Here is a 26,591-nt window from a genome sequence, read left to right on the forward strand (position 1 = left end):
ACATGATACCATCACAAATATTGAATAATACCATCATAGTATATATATACTGTGATGATATCATAAAAAATTTTCTAAGTCATTCGATATTACATGACTGATACTATCACATTATATTTGTATATTATCATGATATTGAGACACTTTTAAAATCCTCAATGATACCATAACAATATATTGGATATGTAATGGTATCATTAAGGAATCAAACATTTAGGGAAAATTGCACAAATAGTGAATGATACCATCATAGTATATATATACTGTGATAGTACTAAATAATACTATCATAGTATATATATATTGTGATGGTATCATAAAAGGGCCCAGACTAAAGGAGTACAAAGGGTAATTAGTTTGGGCCGAATGGATACAGAAAGAAATTAGGAAAAATTACCAAATTACATACCTTATATTCATATATATTTCAACTATTCCCTATCATTTGTAAAAAATTTAAAAATCCCTCTTCTGATATATAGGAATGATGCCGATACATCGCGATTTGATATATAAGTCATTTTCATGATATATCGCTAGTTGATACAACCCAAACACAAAATGTATCAGTAAAACATAAGTTTTACTGTTATTTTTGTTGTGTTCATGATATATTAGGTGTTATAAGTTGATTCATAAGTTTTATTGATATTACAATATTTGGTTTGTATTAACTAGCGATGTATCATGAAAATGACTTATGTATCAAATCGTGATGTATCAGCGTCATTCGTATATATCAGAAATCTGGAAAAAAAAGAAGAGAAAATTCGAGTAATTACCAAAAAAGTCGGGATAAATTGTAATTGGGCTTTTTCATTATGAGATTTAAATAAATATTTAGGGTTGGGATATGGGCTGGTAAATAGTTTGTTTAAAGAGTCCATTGGATAAATACATGGAGAACAATAATCCACGACATCCATAATCAATCTATTAATTCATCACTCAAGTACTAAAGTTATTTCAGCCTTTGCAACTAAATAAGGAATTAAAGAACACTCAAAATTATCCCGGAATTAACCTTTTTTTATCCATCATACTAAATGACCCCTAATTCTATAGCTCTAATCCCACCCTAACATCATTGTACATCAAATAAAGTTGCATGAGACTTAATTCTAACTGGTTAGGGGAATTAAGTAATTTTTGGATTATTTATCTCACTATTTATGCCTTAGTGATGGAATAAGTTATTTCATATATAGGTAAAATAACTTATCTCGAAATAATTAATCACGAGATAACTTGCTCCCAACTAACCGACCCTTATCCTAAGAGGTCATTTTAGTGTCTTGTTTAATTGCCAAGTTTAAAATAATTTATTTCATCATTTATGTCATACTGATGGGATAATTACCCCGTATAGGTGATAGAATAAGTTATATTAACATAGCTAATCTCATGACTTGTTTCCAATCAAAAGGCTAGTCCTCCGGAACAAAACTAAAGCGTTCCCGCCATTCAATTTTTTTCCCAACCTGTGAGTGGAGACAAAGCTTTCTATATAAAGTAGTAGTTCCGAAAGGTCTATCGTCTATTCATCTTCATATCGCATTACTCTCAAATCGTTCTCTCCTTAGTCATCTCATGAATATGTTTGTTTGCAACTGCGTCAATTCCATTGCTAGGGTTCAAGATACAAACACTCACTTCAATTCTTGAAATTTCTTGAAATTTAAAGAAAGAGAAGGTAACACTCATGAGGATTTCCAGTTATTTCTGTTACTCATGTGATTATTTATTTCTATTTGTAACTGTTTCTATATTGTGCAGGGAAAAACTTGACTATGGAAACTTGTAATATTCATCTCCATAGCACTTTCGCTCTAAATCATTCTCACTTCTTCTTCATCTCATAAATATGTACTGCGTCAATTCATTGTCAGGGTTCCACGCCACCATCCCCAGAGTAGCAGCTTCAACATCTTGGAAGTACCATTATGGCAGCGACTAACAGAGTGCCACACCATCATGGTCACAAATACTCTCATTTGATTTTTGGAAACTTGTAATACATCTCACAAATATTCATTATATTTCTTGAAATTTAAAGAACGAGAAGATAACTCTAGTTTGGTTCTGTTACTTTTGTAGATGTAGTCCGGCGATCATGTGATTATTTAGTTGTGATCTGTTACTTTTGATGGAATTATTTCTATTAGTAGCAGCATTAACTGTTTCTAAATTGTGCAGCAACAAAGATCATGGTCACAAAATTATTATTCTGCAAGCATAGAGTAAGTTTGTTATGCGACCTTTGTACATTAATAGGCTATGGTCTTATCTGCATATGGTAGTTATGAAGCCTGGAATTGTTCTTTTATGATGAAGAGAATCAGTCGACAGTTGAAATAAAGATGTTCATGTGATTTATGAGGTCGGGGTAGAAATACTCTCAGTTGAGGATGTGTATTCTAAAAAACTTAAGTTTTTATCTTTCTAAATTGATCGTTCAGTTGACATTGGAAACTTGCAATGGCTTCAGATACGGTCAAGAGAATCAGTGGACCGTTGAAATAATAGTATCACTTGTGATTTGTGAGGTAGGTTAGGTTAGTACTCTCAGTTGGAGAAGAATCATTTTGGGTAAAGTATGTTATGCAGTTTTCCTATTTTAGGAAAAAAAATATTGATATCTCCTGAAATATTTTAGGGGACAGCTTAAATTGGACCCTCGCATAGCACTTTCGGCATATGGTACATGGGTGCTACTATGTATGTGGTGAATGGTTCTCTTAGTTTGTCAAAGGTCAAGGATCCTCTTAGTTTTTTTATTTTGTTTATTTTATTTTATGAAGTAAGTAGATTCATTGTTGGCATCAAGAAGATGCTACCTGTACAAAAGAGATGCTGTCAGATTCATTACAATTGTCTATGCTACAAAAAGGCTATACCAAAACCATTTAGAATGTTAGCCCAAGTCCCAAGGAGGCAAAAAACTAGTTTATGTGCAACTTCCTCTTAGGCTTGTATATGTTCTTTGGTATCCTTCAATAACTGAACCCGTTGTCTTGGATTTGATCAGTAGATATCTCAAACAGTTCTCATTATCTATTCATCTTCCTATCAGTTACACTACAAATCATTCTTCCCCCTTATGAATATGTACTGTGTCAATGCATTGCTAGGGTTTAAGATACCAAGACTCGCTTCAATATGGCGGTGCCTAACAGAGTCGAATAATTCCATGTTGCCATCATTTTTCTTGAAATTTAAAGAACGAGAAGATAAATCATGAGGATTTCCTGTTGATACATACAACTTCTTGTGGGAGGTATTTGTTATGTTACTTTTGTAGATCATGTGATTATTAGTTACTTTGATGGGATTATTTCTATTAGTAGTTGCATTAATTGTTTCTAAATGGCAGGGACAAAGATCATGGTTACAAATACTCTCAGTTGTGCAGGGACAAATATTTCTATTATGCGACTGGTTCTCGTGTATTATCACATTTGTCAAAGGTCAAGCTTCCTCTTAGGTTTGTATATGTGCTTTAGTGGTCTTTAACTATTATCCTTCAATAGCCTAACCTGTTGTCTTGGATTTGATCACTAGATATCTCAAAAACTGCTGCCTGGCCCTTCTAATATTGAAGATGTTGTGGGGAAACATTTCTTTATCTGGTTCTTGTTTGATGGTAATGCCTAGCTCCCTCAGGCATATATTTTCCTTAAGATTATGTTCTTCAGTCTGCATGTTAAATCATTTGATGTTTCTGCGCTTAGGGTGTGTTTGGTACATGGGAAAATGTTTTCCTAGAAAAGATTTTATTGGAAAATAAGTGGGTTTCTAGTAAGCAAAATAATATTATTCCAAGAGCATTTATATGTAATCTAGCAAAACACTATGTGGTGGGATGAGGTGTAGGGAGTTAGGGGTTCAGGGGTTGAATGATTAATGAGATGGAGATTGGGGATGTTTGGTTGGTGGGAAGGACACAAACAACTTGAAATGTCATTTATGGAACTTGTTTTCTATACTTTCATTAGAGAAGTCTAGACAAAAAAATATCCAAAATATTTTAACCAGCCACACATGAGAAAATAAGACAACATTTGAAAAATGTTTTCCTCCACATGAAACACACTCTCAGTGAAGTTCGAAGCTTTTGAGTAAAGGTGCAGTGTCTGAGTGCTTTGAATATCTGCCCTGTTACTTGTTACCACTATGTTCTGTAAGAGCTTTACCACTGAAATTACCATTATAGGATTTGCCAGTGAATGGCTCCGTCATAGATATTTAACCTTAGAAATGCTAAGAAAGATAGATAAATTGGCCTTGGTTTAAATGTAAATTGAAATGATAAATAACCAATCTATGACTTCTGTACAGATATTGCATGATACCATGTCCGTACACAAATGTTGAGCTAATATCATTTATGTAAAGGAGGCTTGCTCGTGCTTTCCATTGATTTTCTATGTCTAACTTCAAGAAAGGAATCCTTACTTTTCTGCTATGCATTTAAAGAAGAAGTGATCTAGAGTGTGGTATTTTATGTGATTTTCTGCAGTGGCCTTCTCCAAGCATTTTGATTGATCTTATATCCATACAAGTTTGTCTTTTGTACAGAAGGTTAAAGCTTTTCTCAGCTTAAGGTTTCCTTGATTGTCTTTGTAGGGTAAGGATTTATTATTCTGAGAACCGTAGGAATTGTGATAATACAGCTGAAGGGTTGATTCTGTTACACCAATGATGAGAAAACATCCTGCTATAAAGAAATGAAATTTATCTATTTAGAACGGAATTGCACCAGGGAGGCAACACAGGACCAAATCTGTGGAGAAAATTATGCTTATCAACCTTGAATAGCTGAGGGATGTAAAACCAAAAGTTAACTAGATTTCTTCTCTTTTACTTTACTGAGTTCAGTATACTCTAGATTTGAAAACGCTCATTTGATGCCTATTAGGTCTAACCTATTTGCTTAGATCGCTGCCTTCGTATTTCAGTATAGGATCTTATATGTTTGGAGTAATCATTTCTACTAATTTACTAATCTTCAGGTCTGATGATATGACCTAGGGACTCTCTAAGCCAGATACGGAATGTTATGTCCATACTCAGTAGCTACAAGATTAAAGCCGGCACAGCACCTGTGTCTGATGCTCTCTTTACAAAGTACAGAGATTTTACAACCAACTGTATGTCTGTTCTAGTGCAAATCCACGAGAGTTTAATTCCTTGCTCAGGGTCATATGCAATACTGTTGAGTTTCTACAACTGAAATAGCATATGCATGCCAGTGAATATCTCCCCCTTTGACATTTATCCTTATGGGGATGCTCATGTAGATAGATGAATCAGCCTTGATTTAAATGTTAATTGAAATGATAAATTAACCAATCTATAACTTTTATTAAAATATTGATTGATCCATGACCATATACGTCGAGCTAATATCATTTATGTAAAGGTGACTTACTCGTGCTTTCCATTGATTTTCTATATCCGACTTCAGGAAAGGAATCCCTTCTTTTCTGCTCTGCATTTAAAGAAGAAGTGATCTAAAGTGTGGTACTCTATGTGATTTTATGCAGTGGGCTTCTCCAAGCATTTTGATTGATCTTATCCATACAAGTTTGTCTTTTGTACAGAAGGTTAAAGCTTTTCCCAGCTTAATGTTTCCTTGATTGTCTTTGTAGGGGTGAGGATTTATTATGCTGAGAACTGTAGGATTGTGATTAATATAGCAGAAGAGTTGATTTAGTTTCACCAATGAGTCAATGACGAGAAAATCTTACTATTGTGTTAAATGGAAGAAGCTATAAAGAAATGTTATCTATCTATTTATAACGGAATTGCACCAAGGAGGCAACCTGTACCAAATCTGTGGAGATAATGCCTATTAACGTATAGCTGAGTGGTGTAATTAAAAGTTAACTTTCTTTCTCTCTTACCTTACTGAGTTTAGTATAGCTGGATTTGATATAAACACTCATTTGCCACCTATTAGGTGTTACTATTTGCTTAGCTCGCTGCCTTCACATTTCAGTTAGGATCTTTTATGTTTGGATTAATCATTTCTAATAATTTGCTGATCTTCAGGGCCAATTATATGTCCTTGGGACTCTCTGAACCAGATATGGAGATGCTATGTCTATGCTACACCAAGTAGCTACAAGATTAGGGCCGGCATTGCACCTGTGTCTGATAGCATCTTTACAAGGTATAGTGATTTTACAGCCAACTGTATGTCTATTCAAGTGCAAATCCACGAGAGCTTAATTCCTTCCTCAAGGTAATATGCAATACTGTTGAGTTTCTACAACAGTATGCCCTTAAAGCCAATGTATACCACGATCTAGGATTCAGAGTCTGCCGTTCTTGAGATATCAAGGAAGCATAGGATGATAACAACACAGTCATTGAGTGGGCAGTCGCTAAGGAGATGAAAACATTGTTTACAAGAAAGGCAACTTGTGTGTACTGCAAGTGAGTAATATATTTGCAATCCTTATCAGTAAGTTTATTATATCTGCATCTCTTAATTTTATAATTTATACATGATCCAAACTCAAAGCAGTGATTTTGGTTACCAGCCAAACTAGATTTGTCTCTGAACAGGACCCAAGACTTTGTTCCTTATCCTTTTTAGACCTTTCAATACGTGGGAACCCCTAGGTTCTTGGTGGCAAGAGATTTGATTTATTCAGCTTTTCCTTTCCTGTTATGTTTTTAGATAAAGAAATCTTTATTTCACATACTCGGATATATTTCAATAGGCTTGTAACAGTTCTAATGTCTAACACTGCATTCCACTACATAATCTATTGCAAGACCCGCTGCAAATGTATTTATATATCCTAAAGTTGATATAGTTGCTAGCATAAACATTAGTCATCCCAGTTTCAAGATAAAAACGAATAAAGTCCAAGACTGAGCTTCTTATTTTATTATCATCTTTATGTTTCTTTTGATCTTTGGATGTTGGTGGTATTCGTTCATAGCAGAAGCACACAAAAAGGGGAGAGAAGAAGTAAATCTGTACAGATTACTGTAATCTAAGCAAGGCATTTATTAGTATACCCTTTTTGGCAAATTCCTTTAATTGATACTCAATTTTAAGAGGGCAAACCTGAAAATTCACGCAGTTAAGCCAACCTCAGTCCTACTCACACACATTAAAATTGTTCCTTGACAGCACAAAATGTTAATTTGTTTTTGAACCGCTGGTGATTTTAGTGGATTTTGAAAGACTCATTGACAGATGTGCGCTGCCGGTGCTGCATGTGCTCCATTTTTCATATAACCCCTCTTCTTCTCTCTCTGCCTCTCTTACTTGTCCATTGTATACTAGTACTGGCGTTACCTTTGAGGTCTTTCTGCACTTTCGTTTTTCCCTTTTATCTCTGGTGATTTCTTTTGGTTTTTTGAGACTTAAAACCTAGTTTCAAAATTGCAGTGCTTTTCTTGTTCTTTGTGTGCTGTGAAAAAAGGAAATGGCTTCCCTGGCTCGTGCTTCTGTTTCTGAGGAGGAATGCAACAAAGGACTTCTTGAAGTTGGGAATGAGCTTCTTCGGCAGCCCCCATCTTCTAAAGAGGAGCTTCTGGAGAAACTTGATGTGAGTCTTTTCTTTTCTCTTTCTTCAATGTCATAAGCAAAAAGTACATAACGACCAAGGGTCCTCAATTTATCTATGAGATTCTGAAACATTTTTGTACCTTCCCCTCCCCCCCCCTCCCACACACACACTGAGATTAGAGCTTCTATGCTAACGGGCCGCTGCTTCAACGCTGTTGTTTGTAACTTGTTTGATTTCTTTATAACTGACTTCCTTGACTGGTTTGAAATTTGTTTCTGGACAACAAATGTTAATTAATCCTAGGATGAAATGATTACCTTATTGGCTACCCTTCTTTGAAAAATTTTTAGTAGGTTGGTTTGTTTACTGCCGGAATTTTCACCTTATTAGTGAGGGTTTGGTTCCCATCTTGTAAAAATGATCCTTTTTTTGTATATGTAATACAGATTGGTCATGGTTTGCATAAGGTGAAATTCTTTTTAACACCCCTAGTGAAAGATCATCTCCTATAACAGATCTATTTTTTTAAGGATATTCTAGTAATTAAAAGCTCTGTCTATGCTTGCTTCACTTGGCATAGAGGGGCAAACTCCAGATAAGGGATGCGGTAGGTAGTTTCACTGAATCTCTGAATAGGGCTGGAATTGCGGAATGGATACATAGGTTTCATACAGCCGACCCCCTCTAGGTTGGGATTGAATTGCAGATGATTGATATTCTAGGAATTATATGATTGCTTGGAGAAGACCATGGCCAAAAAGTGCTTATGAGAAAGAGAAGTTGCAAACACTTAAGTTTTGTAATTGTCTCTCAGCCCTCGAACTAGTTTGTGATACATACGTCTGATTATTATTATCCTCCAGCTATAGATAATCCATTTCGTGCCATGTGTGGGTATATATCCTCTTTGAGCAAGAGGGTAAGTGGAATTTTGCCATGTTTAACACAATCTTTAATTATCTTATGGTTTCTTTAGATATTTATTTATGAAATCATTAAATGGCTGAGATCTCTACCACCTAATAACATATTCTTGAAATTTTTGATGAATCATGATAGCCAAAAAAGCTGTCACCTTGACTTCTCAAAATAATACAAGAACATTCTTTCACTTTTATGTTTGATCCCATGTCTATGTAGAACTGTAGATATGGGATTGTGGGGGTTTAACTGTTCACCCTAAGAATGTTTTTAGGCTTGTACAGGAGATGAATGTGATACCTCATCCTTCAATGATATTATACCACATTGCACGGTTCTTAAGTTTTTGAACTTTGTTGATTGTTCATTGCGTTTTATTTTCTGATCTATTAAGGGTAGAAAGTTATTATCTAACCTAGAAGCTGGACCTAGATTGTGATATCTACTATTATCAACATGTTCCTTGCACATAACTAGGGAAGAAGGATCAGTATAACACCAGAATCATGTTTATTCTAAACGAACTTGGCCTAGCTTTCCTTCTTGTGCTTCAACATAGGTTTTATCATAGATTAGGATTTCCATGTGGCATTGCTTATTTTTTTGACCTGGCAGTCAATTATCTCGCCGTGTTCGTTTACTTCTTGTTGTGTAAAGGACATAATCAGGCTTCCTGGTGGATGAAAGAACATAAAACTGTGGAGAGAGAGATTTGTTTGACCTTGTGATTGAGTTTAGAACTTTATTATTCTTTAGTTTCTACAAGATCTCATGAATCATGATCTAGATATCATATGTTATCCAGAGAAGCGTTTCCAATGTATTTGACATAGTTCAATCACTTCTTTTTGGTATGCAATTTTCAGAACTTAGAACATCTTTTGTCAGTGGTGAAGCAAGTTCCCCCTGCTTCAGTGCGAGATGCTTTTCGGCCTGCAATGGAAGCACTAGTTACAGATGGACTTCTACGGCATCCTGACATAGATGTGAAGGTGTCAGTTGCATCTTGCATCAGTGAGATCATGAGAATTACAGCTCCAGATCAACCATATGATGATAGCAGACTTGAGGCAAGTACAACTCATACAACCTTCTTTATTCAAATTGGAAGTCAGACTGGTTGCCAGTCTCTCTTCTAACTATGCCGTTTGCATTTTAAATGATGGTTCAGATTCTGTAGTAGTTATGCATGTATAATTTTCTTGGATGCGTGATTTGTATGTACTCTTAGTTTTGTTTCTTGCTCTTTTGGTGGACAGGACTTTTTTGAGCTTGCAGTTTTGATGTTTGGGAAATTGTATTGCTTGGAGGGTCGCTGTTATTCAAAGTCTGTGTCAATTATTGAAGTTCTTGCAAAGTACCGAACGTGTGTGCTGATGTTGGATCTCCAGTTAGATTCATTGATTGTTCAGATGTTTCAACATTTTTTGAATAGTATAAGGTATACCTCTAATCACGTTATACATTCATAATTTTCCTAAAGGTAAGAGGGATTGAAACCGACCACATTGTTGTAACTTTGCTGGTATTTTATCCTTTATTGTTCATTTATTTCTGGTAATATAATGTATGCTCTGTCCTTGACACAAGTTTAAGTATTGTTTTTCCCTTTTTCTCATTTTCATTTAGTTATTTGTGCACTAAGGACAAGAAAGAACTAAACTGCAAACTGTCAACTTTAAAGAGCTGAACGCTCCTGGATGAGATGAGATGTAAATACTGTTATCTTCCCTCCTTTGGTATATAGTCTTTTTGTCCAATCTATTTTTTTCTGAAATTTTCTAAACAACCGGCTGCCAAAATCTAAAAATTCAATGTTTGTGACTATTCTAATTTGAAATCTGATAAGTATGGTATTTTCTTTATGAAACTAGCTCTTTGACTATTATTTAGATAGTTTTACACTATCACTAATTCATCACAAGTCAATTATACACCCTTAATTTGGATTGATCAAACACTGTTATAGCAAATGGGATGGAGGGAGTATATGACAGTTTTAGCAGTATATTCACCGTGGTACCTTCATATATTGGATGCAGAATAAATGAACTTATATGCTAAGGTGCATAGCATTTCAAAGTCTACCAGATTCTTTTTAACTTCATAACATTCCAAGACTACCAGTTTCTCAGTATGTCATCTTTTTCTTCTGGGGAATGGCTGACAACTGTTTTGTCTCTTGCCGTATTCTAAGGCCAGACCACCCTGATCAAGTATTCATGAACATCGAAGAAATAATGACCATGATAATAGAAGAGAGTGAAGAAATTCCAATGCAGCTTCTGAACGTCCTTGTGAGAATCCTCCTAATTAGTGTTAAGAAGGAAAATCAGGTATTGCTTTTCCTCTATAAGTTGATTCATTTATCTTTCTCATTGTTTTTAATGATGTCTTATTTTTGTTTAGAATGTTTCACCTCGTTCCTATGTGCTGGGAGAGAAAGTTCTTCAAGAAAGTGCTGTCAAACTTCATCCATATCTTCCAAAAGCAGTGACGGACCTCGGCATTTCCTTTAACAAATATTCAGAAGTTGTTGAATTAATGTGGAGAGAGGCGATTAAAAGTAAAGCTATGGTGGGTCTATCTGATAATCAAAGTAATTGCTGCATTTATTTAAAAAATTCATGATTGTTTAGGTGTATAATTCTTCGCTTCTCCTTTTCCTGTCTAATTTACAAAAAAAGTGGAAGCAGATAAACTTTTTGTGGTAGGCCATCTTTGCTATGACTATCAAGTTATGTGTTCTGTCTGACTTATCCTCTTTTCTTGGTTATGTTCTGATTTCTCAGCTTTGGTGTTCCGGAGGAATAATAGAAAACTGACATATGTTGGACCCTTGGAATACGAATGCTAAAATGTAGGAAATATGTCTAGGGATCAGTGCTTAATCAGCCGATCATGAAAAATGGAAGATCTAAGAATCTTAGGAAAATGAGGTGGGAAAAGAAAGAAATATGAAATTAACTATCAAAAAATAAAAGAGGAAAGAAAAATGTAATCCTTGATGTCAACAGTGACAGTTCCGAATAATGACATGTTTGACCATTCTCCTTGTTAATGCCTTGAAGGCAATCTGTAGCATCAGCTGCGAGCATTTATCATGGATCATGCTACTACACAATGTGCTACAGAGTTTTTATAACTTTGATGCCATGTTCCTTGTTATATATAAAGCGCTGTGATCATAACTTGTCAGGTGATGTTTCTCTTAAGTTCTTTTTACTTTTCCAAACTCAGGAATGTGTACACATGTAGTTTTCTTCCAAGCTGTCCTCATTTTTAGACTAGCTTGAGAAAGATAAAACTTAAGCTCCTTTATGAGATAGTCAGAAGCCCTTGTTTTTCTGATTAATTGTTGATATAAAGGTGATAAGTAAAGGTAACTTCACAGATTATAAGTGATATTTGTTTGTTCTGGATTTATATTAATGATGTGAATTCTACCTTTGCTACACACTTGTCAGGTGGAAAATGTTCCCGAAGAGCTTGCACCACATGCTGCACCTGAGAGAGTTGCTCTGTTCTTAGAACAACCTCTTGTTTTGCTAGGGACAGATGATCCCAAGCATAAGAGCGACGATGTCATTCTAGAAACGGATACAACTATAAAGGAATCAGAATGTGGATATGCAATGAAGCAGCAGAAAAGTACCGATTCAAGGACCACTACGCAATCTGAAGACTTGGGTTTCATAAATGAAGCCAAAAAAGCACTAGATCCGGAAGCTACTCAAACTTCAAAAAAAAGAGGTTGGAAACCTACTTTTTTGAATAAACCAGAGGAAGGATATGATGATACTTGGATAAGTGGAGAAAGGAGATCAAAAGCCCATATTCTCTTGAAGAGTCGTGGGAAAGATACTAAAAAGAGGAGTAGCAGTTCACCTAAATGTGCACAGTTTTCATCAATTTCAGTAAGAGATTCATCAGAAGCTATAACCAAGAAGGAAGTCTCAAAACCTACGTCGTTAGCTTCTGAAGAATTTTCTGTTGTGGAGCCATCAGAGAAACATGAAAAAGATGACAAGAAAACTGTACCTTCCAGATATTGTGATAAAAGACGGCTGTCATCAGTTGGAGAATCAGGAGCTGAGGTAAATCAAACAGTTAACATTAATTGACTGAATTCGTTTAGGAAGTTGTGTATTTAAGTATAGCATTTATTTCTGCCTCTTAGTTCTAGTCTTAATATATACATAAATTAAATTGTGTGGGCATTGTGCTCTGTCTTTTCAATCACCAAGAAATCAATTTTGCCAGAACCTCTAAAGAACAATGTAAAAGGAAGAATTCGCCATCAGAAGAAAAGGTCTACATTTATTGCAGTATCATTAATTAGAGCTGGCTTATTTAATTAATATTAGATAGCCTTCAATAAATGATTACACGAAAGTGAATGTTCTCATTCTAAAGTTATGTCGACTCAAGTATTTAATTTACCCCTTAATTTAGACTTATTATGTACATAAATTGATCTCTGCAGGCTCTGGATTCTGTCTCAAACACCAAAGAAAGCAATTTCCCCAAAGCCTGTAAAAAACAACGTAAACAATGTAAAAGGAAGAACTCGCCATCACAAGAAGAGGTAAACGCCTGTTATCATTAGTTTGATCTGGCTTTTAGTTATTAATATTAGCCAACGTTGAGTAAGTGCTACTAAAGTGAATGAATGTAGTTGTTTTGGAATATTATGTCTGTTCAAGTAAAGTGTTTGTTCTACCCCTTATTTTTCCTCAACCTTCTTTGAAGCTCAAACTGAATCTAAATGTAAGATCTCCTGGGCATTAATTTATGATAATTGGTTCTTGTTATATCCTCTTAAATTAGTCCTTTTCACCCTGCACGACAACCATTTTGGTCTCTAAAAGTGTTCAGTGTGTCATTGTGAATGTCAAACTGCTGCAGAAGTTTAGATGAGAAAGTGAACCTAGAAAGCATGCATGGCGAAGTGATAGAAATCTAAAAACTTAATCTCAGTATTTGTTTCATAACACCTTTCTATGCTCGAAACTTCGGCAGGGAAAAGCAACTGATGATCCGACTCCTCCAACAGCGTAAGTTACTTATATCACATTTAGGCCCCCTTTGCATAATAATGAATGTAATTCGAGCTGAACAACATAATTTTTTTTATGTAGGACCATGCAGCATAATTTAACTTCACAAGGAGTGCACCAAAATAAAGGGGTCGAGGTGGATGTGCATGGCTATAAAGTAAAAGTGAGCAGTGCTCCTATACTTGCTGCCATTTTTGCCAAATATGGTGACATTGCAGTCAACTGTCACTATAAATCACTGGCTTCCAGAGCTTCCCTTCTTGATCTAGTTTGTGATGTTGTAAAGAGGCTGAAAACCGGTGATGTTGGCTCTTATTCCATCAAATATATGAAATCTTTTGTCTCTGCTGCCGCAGATGTCAAGCTTGATGTAACTTGGCTGCAGCAGTATCTGGATGAGATTTCAAAAGAGGAGGATATGGAGAAAAAGTTATGTATGGATATCAATGTCCTTCTTCGTTGAATTGTGGACCAAGACATCAATTTCTCTGTAAAATGAGTTTATTAACATTCTTTTTATCAACACATAATGTTTTTGTTGGCTATCCTTTGCTCCAACAATATTTTGGATTCCTCAAACCATCTGATTGATATTTTTTTGTGTCAGAGTGAATTGACATACTTGTAAATTGCGTAGTCCAGTCCCTTTTGATTTTCCCTTTTTTTTTTTTTTGGCTAAGACGAGCATTTTATAGATAGATATAGTTACAACAGGAGGAACATGGACTACTTTCCATATAATACTCAACACAATGAAAAGTATACTTAACACAGCCTTTTTCCTAGGTACAAAGTTATATTTTCATATCATAAAATTTTACAAGTCATGCATTAATGCATAACAAGTTACTCGTATGTTAGGACTAGGAAGGCCAAAATATATATTCGAGAAAAAAAAAAGAAGAGACCCACACATACTCTACCATTCCCACATAGCTATTAACTTCTTTTTTAAAAAAAATATATTCCCAAAAAGCATGACTTTTTTTTTTTAAGGGAATAGACCCTACACGAGGCTCCTACCTCTAGTGCGCGGCTAGGGGTTAAGCCGCTCACCCCCAAGCTGTATTATACATAAAACAAAAAAATTACAGGGAGGGGGCATAGACCTAACCTCCAATCCTATGGTGGTTCATAAGCCGGCCATCCTACTAAGGTCAGCCAACTCATCCCCGATACATGCACACGAAAAGAAAACCTAAAAACTATGCACCTAAAGGAGAGGACTCCTCTCGACACAAAGAAACTAGGAAAGCATAAATAGGGGAGAACACTGTAATTGGGTGCTCAATCCAAGGATGCAAAACGAAATAGTAGATCATGGAGGCTTTTTAATCCGTTTGGTCTTCCTCCGTCTGAAGCTGGGCAGGCCGACTCTATCTAGCATGTAGTATCCTCGAGTACCAGGAGGTAGCTGCTGGAGGGTGGTGTAGTGGTAAGAATGTGACTGTGCTTGGAGAGAGCATCCGCAGTGAAGTTTGCCTCCCTATATACATGCCTGCAAGAAAAGGAAGCAAATAATTTGGAAATAACAACAAGGTCATGAGTTACCTGGTGAAGGCTCCACGGAGGTTTCGTTTGATGATTGATCCATTTAGTGAGCAACTCCGAGTCAACTTCTAGGATAACGTGCTGAAAGCCCTTTTGAATGCACCATTTAAGCCCATAAACTGCCGCCTCTAGTTCGGCTTGATTGTTGGTTCCCTCCCCTAACGGTATGGCGTAGGCGAAGATGAGTTTACCCATGTGATTTCTTAAGATTCCACCCCCCCCCCAGTTGCCCCCAGATTACCCAACGCACTGCCGTCAGTGTTCAGCTTGACGAAACCTAGTTGTGGCTTAATCCACGAGACTTGGGTGATCTTCATCTCATGAGTACACTTATCTATACAGGAGATGGTGTGGATCCAGTTCGAAGGCCAATGGATATAGGGGTACGCGACTCTAAGGAGATTTGAGATGTCCTTGAAAATTGCAAATTTCACTCTCGCCAAACTAGAACTCTTCCCCCCGTATTTGCTCGCGCACCTATTCTTCCATAAATTCCAACATATAAATATTGGGGTGGAGTGGAGGATAAGTTTGTGAGCTTCTGTGCGGTACTTGCGAAGCCACCAACTCATAACAAGAGGTTTGAGGAGTGTGGCTTCATGCCTTATGCCTAGGGAATCAGAGAAGTAGCGCCAAATATTCCTAGCGAATTGGCCAGTGTTGAAAATGTGCTCTATGGTATCCGGACCTGGAATGTGGCAGCAACAACATGGAGTGGAATCATAGCCGAATGCAGTTAGCTTTTCCTCCGTTGGCAGCTTGCCTCTAAAAGCCCTCCACAACAAAAAGGAGCATTTAAAGAGGATGTTTTTGTGCCAAGTGTAATAGTCGGAAAATGTCTTGGTCCGGTGTTCCCTGACAACCTGCCATGCCGAGGAACATGTGAAGTTCCCATTGGTATTAGGCTTCCAAATGGCCTGATCGGGTGTGTTTCCTTGCAGCTGAATTGTGGAAGAAGTAATGAGAGGGACGAGTTGCGCTGGTCCCAACTGATTTAGCATATCGATGTTCCATTGCCCATTTATAAGAAAATCAGCCACCCTCGCATTGCTTGCGTTTCCCAATTCCTGTCTATAGTTGGTTAAGGGGCCGATACCTAACCAATCGTCCCACCAAAAATAACACGAACCCGAGTGAAGCCTCCATTGAATGTGAGGTTCAGCAATGTGTTTGTTGTGCATCATGTGTTTCCATACAAGCGACTGGCCAGAATGAAATTTTTTTCTGATGGGATTGGCTCTCTGACAGTATTTGGCTCTAAGGAACTCACCCCAAAAAGCATGACTTCAGTTTCTAAGTACTACAACAACTTGCGAGAATACTATAGAAATTATGTTGCATAGCTTAATTTCTATATAATATATGTTTGAATAAACAAGGATACTTCAATCCACGATTTTATTTTCAAAGAACTGCAGGGACAAAAATCGGAACATTTGAAAAGTAGGGAGGAAAACTAAAATACTAGTTAATTGTTAAGGACAATTTGTGCAAACACTTCATAGTTTAGCTAAATGCAATCCAAATTAACCCATAAAAGATCTTGTCAATTTTTTTAAAAGGGTGTATTTTTAATTTAATATAAACTTATGTCGCATAAAAATTATTTGTTATTTTATGTGTCAAAGATATTTTTAGCCACTTAATTTTTACTTAAAGTAAACACTATTAAAAAACGAATCACTATTTTCTACTGAAAAATATTCAGTGCCTATTTCCACAAAGATTTGAATTAAATTTATGAGAAAAAGAGTAGCAATATTTTTATAGGGAAAGATTTTTAAAAAATCCACATTTTGACAAAAAGATATTTTTCAGTAAATTAATGAGAAATAAATGAAAAAAATCATATCAGAATGACACATATCTCTGGAATGGCACATATAGTACTATTAAGCTACTTGAGAGGAGACTGGAAAGTTTTCCATATAAAGAACTTTTAATCTTCTATATATCACTTTGGCTCTAAATTGTTGTCTCTCATGAATATGTATATTTGCAATTCATTACTAGGTTCCCCACCCTACCCCAGACTCGCTTCAACATCTTTTAAGTATCATGCTTTTCTGCAGTGGGCTTCTCCATGCTTTTTAATTTAGTTCATTCACAACTTTACTCAGCTTTTCCTTTCTTGTAGATGTCCATTTTATTTGAAAATGTCATTTTCTTCTATTCAATTTGTAATTGAACTAGAGATCTCATTTCCTTGGAACAAAAGGTTGATATAGTTGCTATCATAAACATTACTCTTCTCAGCTTAAAAATAAAAACGAATAAAGTCTAAGTAAGCGTTTGACCCAAGTAGTTTTTGGAAAGAATTTGAAAAATTCTTCGAAACTAGTGTTTGTTCATATAATTTGTCATTACTTAGCAAATATATTTAGCAAAAATTCCAAGTTCTCAAAATTTAAAAATTCACCCAAACTTTTATATTTGGAAACTTGGAAAGTTTTAAAAATTTAAAAATTATCTCAAACTTTTATATTTTATAAAAACACCCGTCATTTATTAATTTCAACTAAATATTTATCTATCAACTTACTTCATTAATATAATTAACCAACACCATTAGATAAAACTTATCTATAAAAATATTTGGTGAGTGAAAAGGTGGATTCAGAATATTATGACAAGGCATGAATAAGTATAACTTAGACATGCAGCCGTATTACATATTTTTTTGCTTGAAAATCAAAACATGAAAGATTCACTGAATATGAAAGTGATGATATGATCATTGATGAAAATAATGAACAATCGAGTTAGAGTGACAATATTGTTTTGTGGACAAACGCATGGTGAAATTTCATCAAAAAATAACTTGCCCAAAAATATTTGGCAACTTAGGCCAAACGACTAAGAGCATCTCATTGTTATCATCATCATCTTTATATTTCTTTTGATCTTTGGGTGTAGCTGTATTCGTTCATAGAAGAAGCGCCCAAAAAAAAGGTAGGGAGGAAAGATGAAATTAAACAACCAAAAGGGCAGAGAAAAAGTGAATCTGTACAGATTGCTGTAATCTAAGAAGAACATTTTTTAGTATACCCTAGGAAGCAAACTCCTTTAATTGAAACCCAATTTTAAGAGGGGTTAAGACAACCTCAGTCCTACTCATACACAGAGAATTTTTTTTCCTTAACAGAAGAAAAAGTTAATTTGGTTTCGAAACGTTAGTCGTGTAGTTGGTGAGTTTCGAAAGACTGACTCATTGACAGATGTATTCTGCCTCGGCTGCATGCTTTACATTTTTCATATAACCCCTCTTTTCTCTCTCTCTTGTCCTTTGTATATTATTACTGGCGTTACCTTTTGGGTCTTTTTGCACTTCCGTTCCCCTTTGCTCTCTGGCGATTTCTTTGGGTTCTTAAGACTTGAAGCCTGGTTTCGAAATTGCAGTGCTCTTCTTCTTGTTCTTTGTGTACTCGGAGCTGTGAGAAAAGGAGATGGATGCCCTGGATCGTGCTTCTGTTTCTAAGGAGGAGGAGCTCCACAAAAAGAGTTGTTGAAATTGGGAATGAGCTGCTTCAGCATCCCCCATCTTCTGAAGAGGAGCTTCTGGGGAAACTTGATGTGAGACCCTTTTCTTTTCTCTTTCCATCTGTTTACCCGCTTAACCCTACAAAACCAAGAGTACAAGGGGCCTCAATTTGTCTATGAGATTCTGAGACATTTTTGTACTTCTTTTCCTTATTAAAGCTTCTATGCAAATGTGCGTTTCTTCAACGCTGTTGTTTGTAAATTGTTTAATTTTCTCTATAACTGAATTTCTAAACTGGTTTGAAATTTGTTTCAGGTCAACAATTGTTGATTAATCCTAGGATAAAAAGATCGCCTTTTGGGTTACCCTTCTTTGGCAAATTTTAGTAGTTAAATTGGTTTACTACCTGAATTTTGACCTTATTAGTGAGGGTTTGATTCCCACCTTGTAAAAACTAATCCTTTTCCATGTATGCAACGTAGACTGATTATGGTTTGCATCAGATGAAATTCTGGCTAAGCACCCCCAGTGAAAGATCATTTCCTTTAAGAGGTCTATTTCTTAGATCATTTCCTTTAAGAGGTTTAGTAAAATGATCATATCTCCTTGTATAAAAGTCCAAATGACGAACGGTTTGATGTGTTGGAAGCTAGACTCAAAGAGCTTTGCTTTAATAGGTAGCACACCACATAGTTCTTCCTAGAGTGGGGGATATATTCATTTAAAGTTGACTCTAGTGCGTAAACTAAACCCACGACTTGTGAAACCACCCGTAGGTGACATGCCCTTCACTTACGGCCAAAATGGCCGTAAATGTCATCTATGGCTCGTGACTGGCCTTGGCCACCGTAACTTGTCCCTTCCACTTCAAAGCTCACCCACGACTGAAGGGACGGCCCGTAAGGGAAACCTAAAGCGGTACTTCACGCCATATCTTGCACAACAACTTCTCACTTAATCTTTCCAATCTAAATTCAACTCCAAACTTATGAATCACTTCACCAAGCATACTTAGGTCTTCCCAACATCTATGAACCACCAAAAAATTTTGGGTCGGGTTAAATGACATACGTTGAATGGTTCAAATCTCAGCACGGAGGTACGAGGTGCTACATTGGTGCTTGCTTTAGTCATTGCATCATATTAGAGATTTGGTATCTGTGCAAAAAGATTTGGTTGTAATTTCTGGATTGTTTTTTTTCTTTTTCAAAAAAAATCTTAGGCCATACAGGCAGAGTTTTGAGCATTTAGCTGCTTATTGTTCTCTTTTTAGAATTTCGACACATCATTTTTGTTAAATTCTAATGAAGTATATTTTTTAGTTCAAATGTTATATCACGTAGCATCATTCACATTCTGTAGGTTCTATGAAGGGGACATATCATATCATTTTCAGAGAAGAAGCACATGGTAAAGATTTAGTATGGCTGTATAAACATTACTTTTTTTGTATATTAATTGACTTCAATTGCTTATGTAATAATACATTCATCCTCCCTTAATTGCTGGTTCATGATATTCTAAGGTGATCTATGAAGATGGTGATCAGGAAACATTAAATCTAACAAAGGAACCCTGGGAACTAGTTGAAGAAGAAGACAATGCATCAGATCCTGTGGGTTTGTGCCAGGCTTTTCTTTTCCATTCTCTTCTCTACTCGTCTGTTCTGTACTTGTCTTTCTTTGCATGACTTATTGGATGGATGTATTTCAGATACAAGAGATTGTTCCTGGTCCAAGTGATTTGTCTGACATGTAAGCTTCATTCACCTAGCTTCTCATTCATGGCAAGTAATTTGATGATTTAGAATGCTGCTTGTAAAGTTTACATGATGAATGATTGTTTCTCTGCTTCCTGTTGTTTCTAGATTAAGATAGTGAGTAACAAATTTCAATTGAGGGTGCAGCCTTTACAGTTGGCATCTCATTTGTCACAATTATGTCTGATTGAGAGTGAAATATTAGCATCAGAATTAGAACTTAATTGTGACATGCTGGATAGCTGTAGATACTAGAAAGAATCACCTTCATTTAGCTTTTCCTGTCTGGTGTCTCTTTCTTTCGGTGCATCGAATCTAATCCCTACTATCCAATTTTAATCTCATTCTCTCACAGACATGCATATACGACAAGTCTCTTACTGAAAATGTCACCCCTTCTATTTCTTTTCTTTATTGGGGGCATTTGGTAAAACTTGTCGATAGATTAGGTGTCCAAACTTTAATACTTTTCATTCCCTTTTTCACTAGTTTGCTTTTCTTGCTGTGCTATTTGGTGTCCGCATTTTCAGATAAGCTACCCTTACACATTTGTCTTCACCTTTTGTTGGAAGTTTATGTTATATGCATTTAATATTAAATGTTAAATGCATGGATCAGAAAAGTGATACTTGTATCCAATCAGATATTATGCAAAACCTTCTTGGAAAGGTTGATTCTTAAGTGATTCATCCATGACTGAAAGTATTCTAGCAAGCTTCCCATCTAAAAATGATGCCCTAAAACTCCAACCTATTATATTAGAGCCTAAAGCTTGTTACTTATCGGATCATATAAAACCTTTTTTTTAATCCTCCCTTTCAATAAAATGCGACATAGTATCTTATCCTAAAGGTCATAAGAAAACATAGTACTTCTAGTGACTTTGTTTTTGCATTACGCTAAGTGTCCCAGTAGCCTGCTGATGCATTAAAAAGATTTACGGAAATCTGCACCACTGTACAATTAACATGGGATGCAATCAGCAAACATGTTAAACACACACCGAAATTGCATTGATATTCTTCTTTTACTGGATTTTATTCCAGAAGTTCATTCTTCTCTCCTTGCTACACGTCCAGGTTCATTGTTGTTCTTGCTGCTGTTGGAAGATGTCTCACTCTAAAAGAATGTGATGATGGACCTCCATCCATAAAAACATCATTTTTTAGATGTAAAAGTAATCATTTGAAGAGCTATAAAAATATAAAAAGTACTAAATGTTTCTCTCTTACTATTACGATGAGATTGTTCCAATTTTACAACTGTATTATAGAGAATATCATTTCTTAGATTCTTTTCTGCAGAATTAATTTCCTATAAATCTTAAACTCATCATAAAGTTTAAAATTTAGTCTAATGCACAAAATATCAAATATTCAATAGCTTAAACTGTCTCCCCCCAACCACATCTCCTTTTTTTTGTTTTTGTTAAACTGTTCTAGGCTGCTTGCATGTGTTTATCAACTATACTTGTTGAGAGTTGAAATATCAAGGATCTAGAAAGGCATAAAACATAGGTACTTCATAAGCTTCATCGTTCGTTTCTCCTCCCTCCTTGTTATACGTCCAAGTTCATTGCTACTGTTGTTGTTGCTGGTGGAAGATGTTGTCGCTCTACAAGAATGTGATGGACCTTCATCTATACGCTCAGCCTTCAGCCTCTTAGCAGCCTGATCTGGGGATGGCTCACTTGGAGATTTGGATTTGTTATTATCAGGAGCTAGTTGAGTTTCTTTGGCTGCAACATCGTCACTCCCTCTAACAAGAAACCAAGCAATGTCGATACACAGATTTCAGAGAAATCACATAATTGGATGTGTGCAATACACTATTCGTAAGCAAATTGCTTTCAGAATGTGGTTGGGAGTTAAAACTTATATTGCACGCATTTTATTTCTCTGAAATTTGTATATTAGCATTGCTTCACAGGGTTTCTTGTTAAAGGGAGCGACGGTGCTGCAGCCAAAGAAACTCAATTAGCTCCTAATAATAACAAATCCAAATCTCCCAGTGAGCCATCCCCAGATCAGGATGCTTAGAGGTTAAAGGCTGAGCGTACGGATGAAGGTCCATCACATTCTTGTAGAGCGGCAACATCTTCCAGTACCAGCAACAACATCAGCGATGAACCTGAACGTGTAGCAAGGAGGGAGGAGAAACGAACGAAGAAGCTTATGAAGTACCTCTATTTTATGCCTTTCTAGATCCTTGCTATTTCAACTCTCAACAAGTATAGTTGATAAATGCAACCAACCTAGAACAATTTAACAAAAAAAAAAGAGATGGTTTGGGAGGGGGGGAGTTTAAGCTATTGAATATTTGATATTTTGTGCAATAGACTAAATTTCAAACTTTATGATGAGTTTAAGATTTAGGAAAGGAATTTTGCGGAAAAGAATCTAAGAGATGATTTTCTCTTTAATATAGTTGTAAAATTGGAACAACTTCATTGTAATATTAAGAGAGAAACATTTAGTACTTTTTATAGCTCTTCAAGTGATTACTTTTATATCTAAAAAATGATGTTTCTCCTTGCTACACATCGCTGTTGTTGGAAGATGTCGTTGCTCCACAAGAATGTGATGGACATTCATCATTTTACATAAATTGTTAATGTGCAGGCGCCTTGGTTGCGTTATTGATTCATATCGCCATATAAGGAAAAAGAAGAAGGTGAGAGTACTTGTTCTTTCCTTACGAAGTCATTCCCATGAAGTGTTTGATTAAATGTTTCTTAAGGTTAATGTGAGTTTAATTGGAACGAGTAAGCTCCCATTTACTTATCGTGAGTCTAGCCACGTGACCCAGCCATAATGTCCCACTTCTCCAGACAAATGCGATGCTTAATTTTGGATGCGGTCAATGCTCTTCAGTAGTGTTCCTTGAAATACCACATATATCAGCTCCAACCACTGGAGTTCTACACAATCCAAAGTTTAAGATAGTAGGAATGGAGTATGCCAAATTGTTCCAGGTAGCACCATTGTCTCCGGTCCAATGTGACGTGTATTTGTCAGAGTCGAGAAAAGTTGAGCTTGCAATAATAAATGGCCTTTTTCCATTGTTGTCAACTAGCTAATGTTAAATAGTGCTTCAGTGATTTTAAATTCTAAAGTATTGTAACATAATTGTACAAAATGTGTAGCTGCTATGACGATGATAAAGTTAAAATGTTGAAACTGTAATGCAAACTCTGATAAATGGTAATCGTATAAAGGGTTACTAATCTTGTTTTAATGAGGCATAACATAGTAACTATACAGAGGGTTACGAGTAACCTTGGTTACTAATTGCCACAACTTGGCATAATTAATAAAAGTTCAATCGACTGAAACAACTTAAAGAAAGTGAAAAGAATGAATTAAGCTATAAGTTTTAGCTGATTGTTTCCTGCTTCATTGTTGTGACATGTTTCCTCTCTTATCCCTTCATTACCCTCATGTTTTTATTCAAGGTCTCCTTCTAACTTTAGTGAGGAGAATGTTGAGACTCACTGAGTACCGCTAGTGGTGTACTGATGTTCTCTTTGTGAAACCTACATTGTATGTCAATGTAGACACAGGTGTCATATATGAGCAAATTACGGGATAGGTTGCTTTATTCAAGAAGTTGATTTGGTGAGCTCCGCCATTGACCGTGGAGCTTCTTCTCTTTCAGTTAGACAATTGTAATCATTTATCCAATATTTGTTTTGGGGATTAGCCATGAAATCTATGTCTTGTGCTTTCCTCTTGGCACTTCAGTAGAGGCTTCATAAACATATTTTTAGTTGGGTTATGGTTGAATACTTTACTTTGGATTATTTTAAGTACATTTTAGTATTTATAGATTTTGATCCTTATTTGAATTATTTTAAGAATTGTTGAATTGAAGTTTCTAACAAAGAGATTAGTTTGTTTTTTTATGTGCAAGTGGGGTATGTTATATGAGGATACAGGTTAGAACAGTCAAGTAAGGCACCGGGTGCAGGTCACGGCTTTATTTAGAAAACGGATCGTGTCAAGTGCTGCCCTTGTATGGTAGCCAAGAGATGTAAAAGAATGCCTAAATTTTCACACTTCCCCTGTTCCTCATTCCTTGGCTGCTTGATCCCCAAATAACATTCCATTTGTAGGTGATTCCTGGATCTTTATGCATGGAATATCCCGGATCCCCAAATTGCTCGGTTAGTTGATAGTGCCATTAATGCATTCCACAGTCTACTGCATTTTTCTGTGTGGAGTTCATGTGCCTTTTTTTACTAATAAAGTTGAACGCATGCCATGTTGCTGAGCGGTACAATTGGATGAATCTTTATTTTCATAAATCATTAGACTTCCTTGGGGAAGTCGTCATTACCTTTCAAATGCATCAATATGTTCCTGTAACAAGGCTGCCTTTCATCATGCATATCCAACAAGATTTACCTTCAATTTCTTCAACCCTCTATTTTGGAAAAGCATCCAACTTTTTCATCTTTAGCGACATCAGTGAAATCATGGGAGAATGCTTGTGGTTGTGGCTGTTGCTGTCAAATGTATTAGTATCTTACCATCTGATTAGACTATTGTTCATCACTTGATATTCAAACTGTTGTCCCTCCTTTTGTAGTTTTTTTTTTGGAAAATTTTCGCATATAGCAACTCAGAAGTACCTTAATTATGTTCCTCCTTTTGTAATTTTTTTTCAGGGTTAGGCTGGGGGGTTGTAAACAGGCCCCAATTTTGTAGTTTTCTTTATGCTGCAGGATTAATGAAGTGGTTGATCTTTAATCTTTTGAGTTCAAGTAAGAGAGCTGATACTAAGTAAACCATGGAGCGAGTTCACATTGCTACTAAATAATGTTGAATTCTTCTTATGGCAAATTTATGGAAAAGAAGCAGAAAAGCTTATATATGTAATGTCCAGGCAGAGGCAGAATAAGTCCCGCATCTTCTCCTGAATCTTTGCCCTTGTAATACAAAATAACACAAGTAATCTTTCTTTTCTGCAGATTCTCCACCATCTGGATCACTCCCCTCGTGGTTAGCCAAGTGAAAAAATACACCTCTCTGTACTCTAGGAATTCATACGGAATATTATACTCCTCCCAATTTAGAAGCTTCTCATAATATGACTTCACTGAAAACCATGGCTCTGCACATCTCCATACACCATGGCTATCCATAGTAGTTTTTTGTTGGTTAAGCATACAATCAAGTTTTGAAATTCTTCGAACTTCCTCTTGCAAATTTCTTCTAAGCCTCAAATCCCAGTGCACTTCTCCCCCTTGTATACTCCATAACCATTGAATCAACATCTCTTTTTTGTTTTTGGGCAAGAAGCTCTAATACATGTTAGGAAATGTGATTCTCAAGATGTTGTTTTCACACCTCCTATGTTTTTAAAACTCTCTCAAGTTTTGAAATTCTTCAAACTTCCTCTTGCAAATTTCTTCTAAGCCTCAAATCCCAGTGCACTTCTCCCCCTTGTATACTCCATAACCATTGAATCAACATCTCTTTTTTGATTTTGGGCAAGAAGCTCTAATACATGTTAGGAAATGTGATTCTCAAGATGTTGTTTTCACACCACCTATGTTTTTAAAACTCTCTCAAGTAACCTCTTATCACTATTTTATCCATCATCCTGCTCAATACGTTCATCTCTGATATGAATAACATAGGGGATAATCAAAGATTTATCATCACTAGATTCAAAATTGAATATGAGGGCACCTCCAATAACATATCCAATTAGGGCACAACTCCATTCTGTGGATGGTTCATTCACTTCAACTGGGTTGAGCTTCACCACTTTCTGTTCATCCCTAACATGCTTCAAGATCTTTTAAGTATCAGTATAAGTATAATGTAGTATCATTATGGAGGTTCCTAGAATTTCTTTTAAAGTTTGGTAATCAATATTTTCAAAGTTTGGTCTATAAAATAAATCAAACTTCAGTACGTTTAATTTCAATAGGACAATTTGATAATACTGTATCGAAGGGAAAAAAAAGTTGACAATACATGCTCATAATTTATCCACATTTGATATGTTAGCTTTTAGAGAAATCACTTCACTCTCAAGTCCTAACATTATGAATTTAGCATCATTGCCCACTGATCAATCAAGATATCCAAATCACTATTAATGTTAACCATATATATGAATTATGACAATACAATTCATACCCATAATCACTATTAATGTTAACCATATATATGAATTATGATAATACAATTCATACCCATAAGCTTAAGCACATGCTTGAAAAGTCACCTAGTAATTGAATTTAGGTATAATTACATAGTTTGATATGTTTGTTT

The 26,591-nt window shown here is 35.8% G+C and overlaps 2 protein-coding genes across 27 annotated transcripts; both read left to right on the top strand.

The window, feature by feature from the left end:
* Window positions 1-1,436: 1,436 nt before the first annotated feature.
* Window positions 1,437-14,106, top strand: LOC129893746 (sister chromatid cohesion protein PDS5 homolog C-like). 19 transcript variants are annotated; one of them, XM_055969105.1, is made up of 18 exons: window positions 1,537-1,693; window positions 1,777-1,800; window positions 1,890-2,011; window positions 2,197-2,240; window positions 3,132-3,277; window positions 3,374-3,484; window positions 3,562-3,643; window positions 4,627-5,606; window positions 6,055-6,441; window positions 7,412-7,571; window positions 9,320-9,523; window positions 9,713-9,894; window positions 10,651-10,789; window positions 10,863-11,030; window positions 11,921-12,550; window positions 12,940-13,041; window positions 13,476-13,510; window positions 13,595-14,106. In XM_055969105.1, exons 10-18 carry the CDS (start codon window positions 7,449-7,451, stop codon window positions 13,974-13,976), a joined length of 1,965 nt encoding a protein of 654 aa, XP_055825080.1. In that variant the 5' UTR covers window positions 1,537-1,693; window positions 1,777-1,800; window positions 1,890-2,011; window positions 2,197-2,240; window positions 3,132-3,277; window positions 3,374-3,484; window positions 3,562-3,643; window positions 4,627-5,606; window positions 6,055-6,441; window positions 7,412-7,448; the 3' UTR covers window positions 13,977-14,106. The 19 variants fall into 19 exon arrangements, with proteins under 19 accessions (XP_055825089.1, XP_055825091.1, XP_055825080.1 ...); XM_055969112.1 differs by having other exon boundaries at window positions 1,890-3,277; window positions 6,055-6,247; window positions 6,315-6,441; XM_055969107.1 differs by having other exon boundaries at window positions 1,890-3,277; window positions 6,055-6,175; window positions 6,281-6,441.
* A 3,902-nt stretch (window positions 14,107-18,008) lies between these two features.
* On the top strand, window positions 18,009-26,228 carry LOC129893749 (uncharacterized). Of its 8 annotated transcripts, none has more exons than XR_008767580.1 (6): window positions 18,009-18,252; window positions 18,464-18,637; window positions 19,908-19,955; window positions 20,071-20,299; window positions 21,384-22,977; window positions 23,861-24,206. XR_008767580.1 is itself a non-coding variant. In XM_055969129.1 (5 exons), the coding sequence occupies exons 2-5, from the start codon at window positions 19,953-19,955 to the stop codon at window positions 21,592-21,594; spliced, it is 345 nt and encodes a 114-aa protein (XP_055825104.1). In that variant the 5' UTR covers window positions 18,259-18,637; window positions 19,908-19,952; the 3' UTR covers window positions 21,595-21,818. The 8 variants fall into 8 exon arrangements, 1 of the variants encoding a protein (XP_055825104.1); XR_008767583.1 differs by lacking the exons at window positions 18,009-18,252; window positions 23,861-24,206 and adding exons at window positions 24,419-24,469; window positions 24,974-26,228 and having other exon boundaries at window positions 18,267-18,637; XR_008767579.1 differs by lacking the exon at window positions 18,009-18,252 and having other exon boundaries at window positions 18,270-18,637; window positions 20,071-20,164; window positions 20,259-20,299.
* The last annotated feature ends 363 nt before the right edge of the window (window positions 26,229-26,591 follow it).

The sequence above is a fragment of the Solanum dulcamara genome, chromosome 7, assembly GCF_947179165.1.
Source record: "Solanum dulcamara chromosome 7, daSolDulc1.2, whole genome shotgun sequence".
Taxonomy (NCBI): Eukaryota; Viridiplantae; Streptophyta; class Magnoliopsida; order Solanales; family Solanaceae; genus Solanum; species Solanum dulcamara.

Coding starts and splice junctions, on each gene's coding strand:
- LOC129893746 (XM_055969114.1), top strand. CDS start 7,449: ATGGCTTCCCTGGCTCGTGCTTCTGTTTCTGAGGAGGAATGCAACAAA. Junction 11,031..11,920: donor CGATTAAAAGTAAAGCTATG/GTGGGTCTATCT, acceptor CACACTTGTCAG/GTGGAAAATGTTCCCGAAGA. Junction 12,551..12,939: donor TTGGAGAATCAGGAGCTGAG/GTAAATCAAACA, acceptor TGATCTCTGCAG/GCTCTGGATTCTGTCTCAAA.
- LOC129893749 (XM_055969129.1), top strand. Junction 20,161..20,258: donor AAGACAATGCATCAGATCCT/GTGGGTTTGTGC, acceptor GATGTATTTCAG/ATACAAGAGATTGTTCCTGG. Junction 20,300..21,383: donor CCAAGTGATTTGTCTGACAT/GTAAGCTTCATT, acceptor CTACACGTCCAG/GTTCATTGTTGTTCTTGCTG.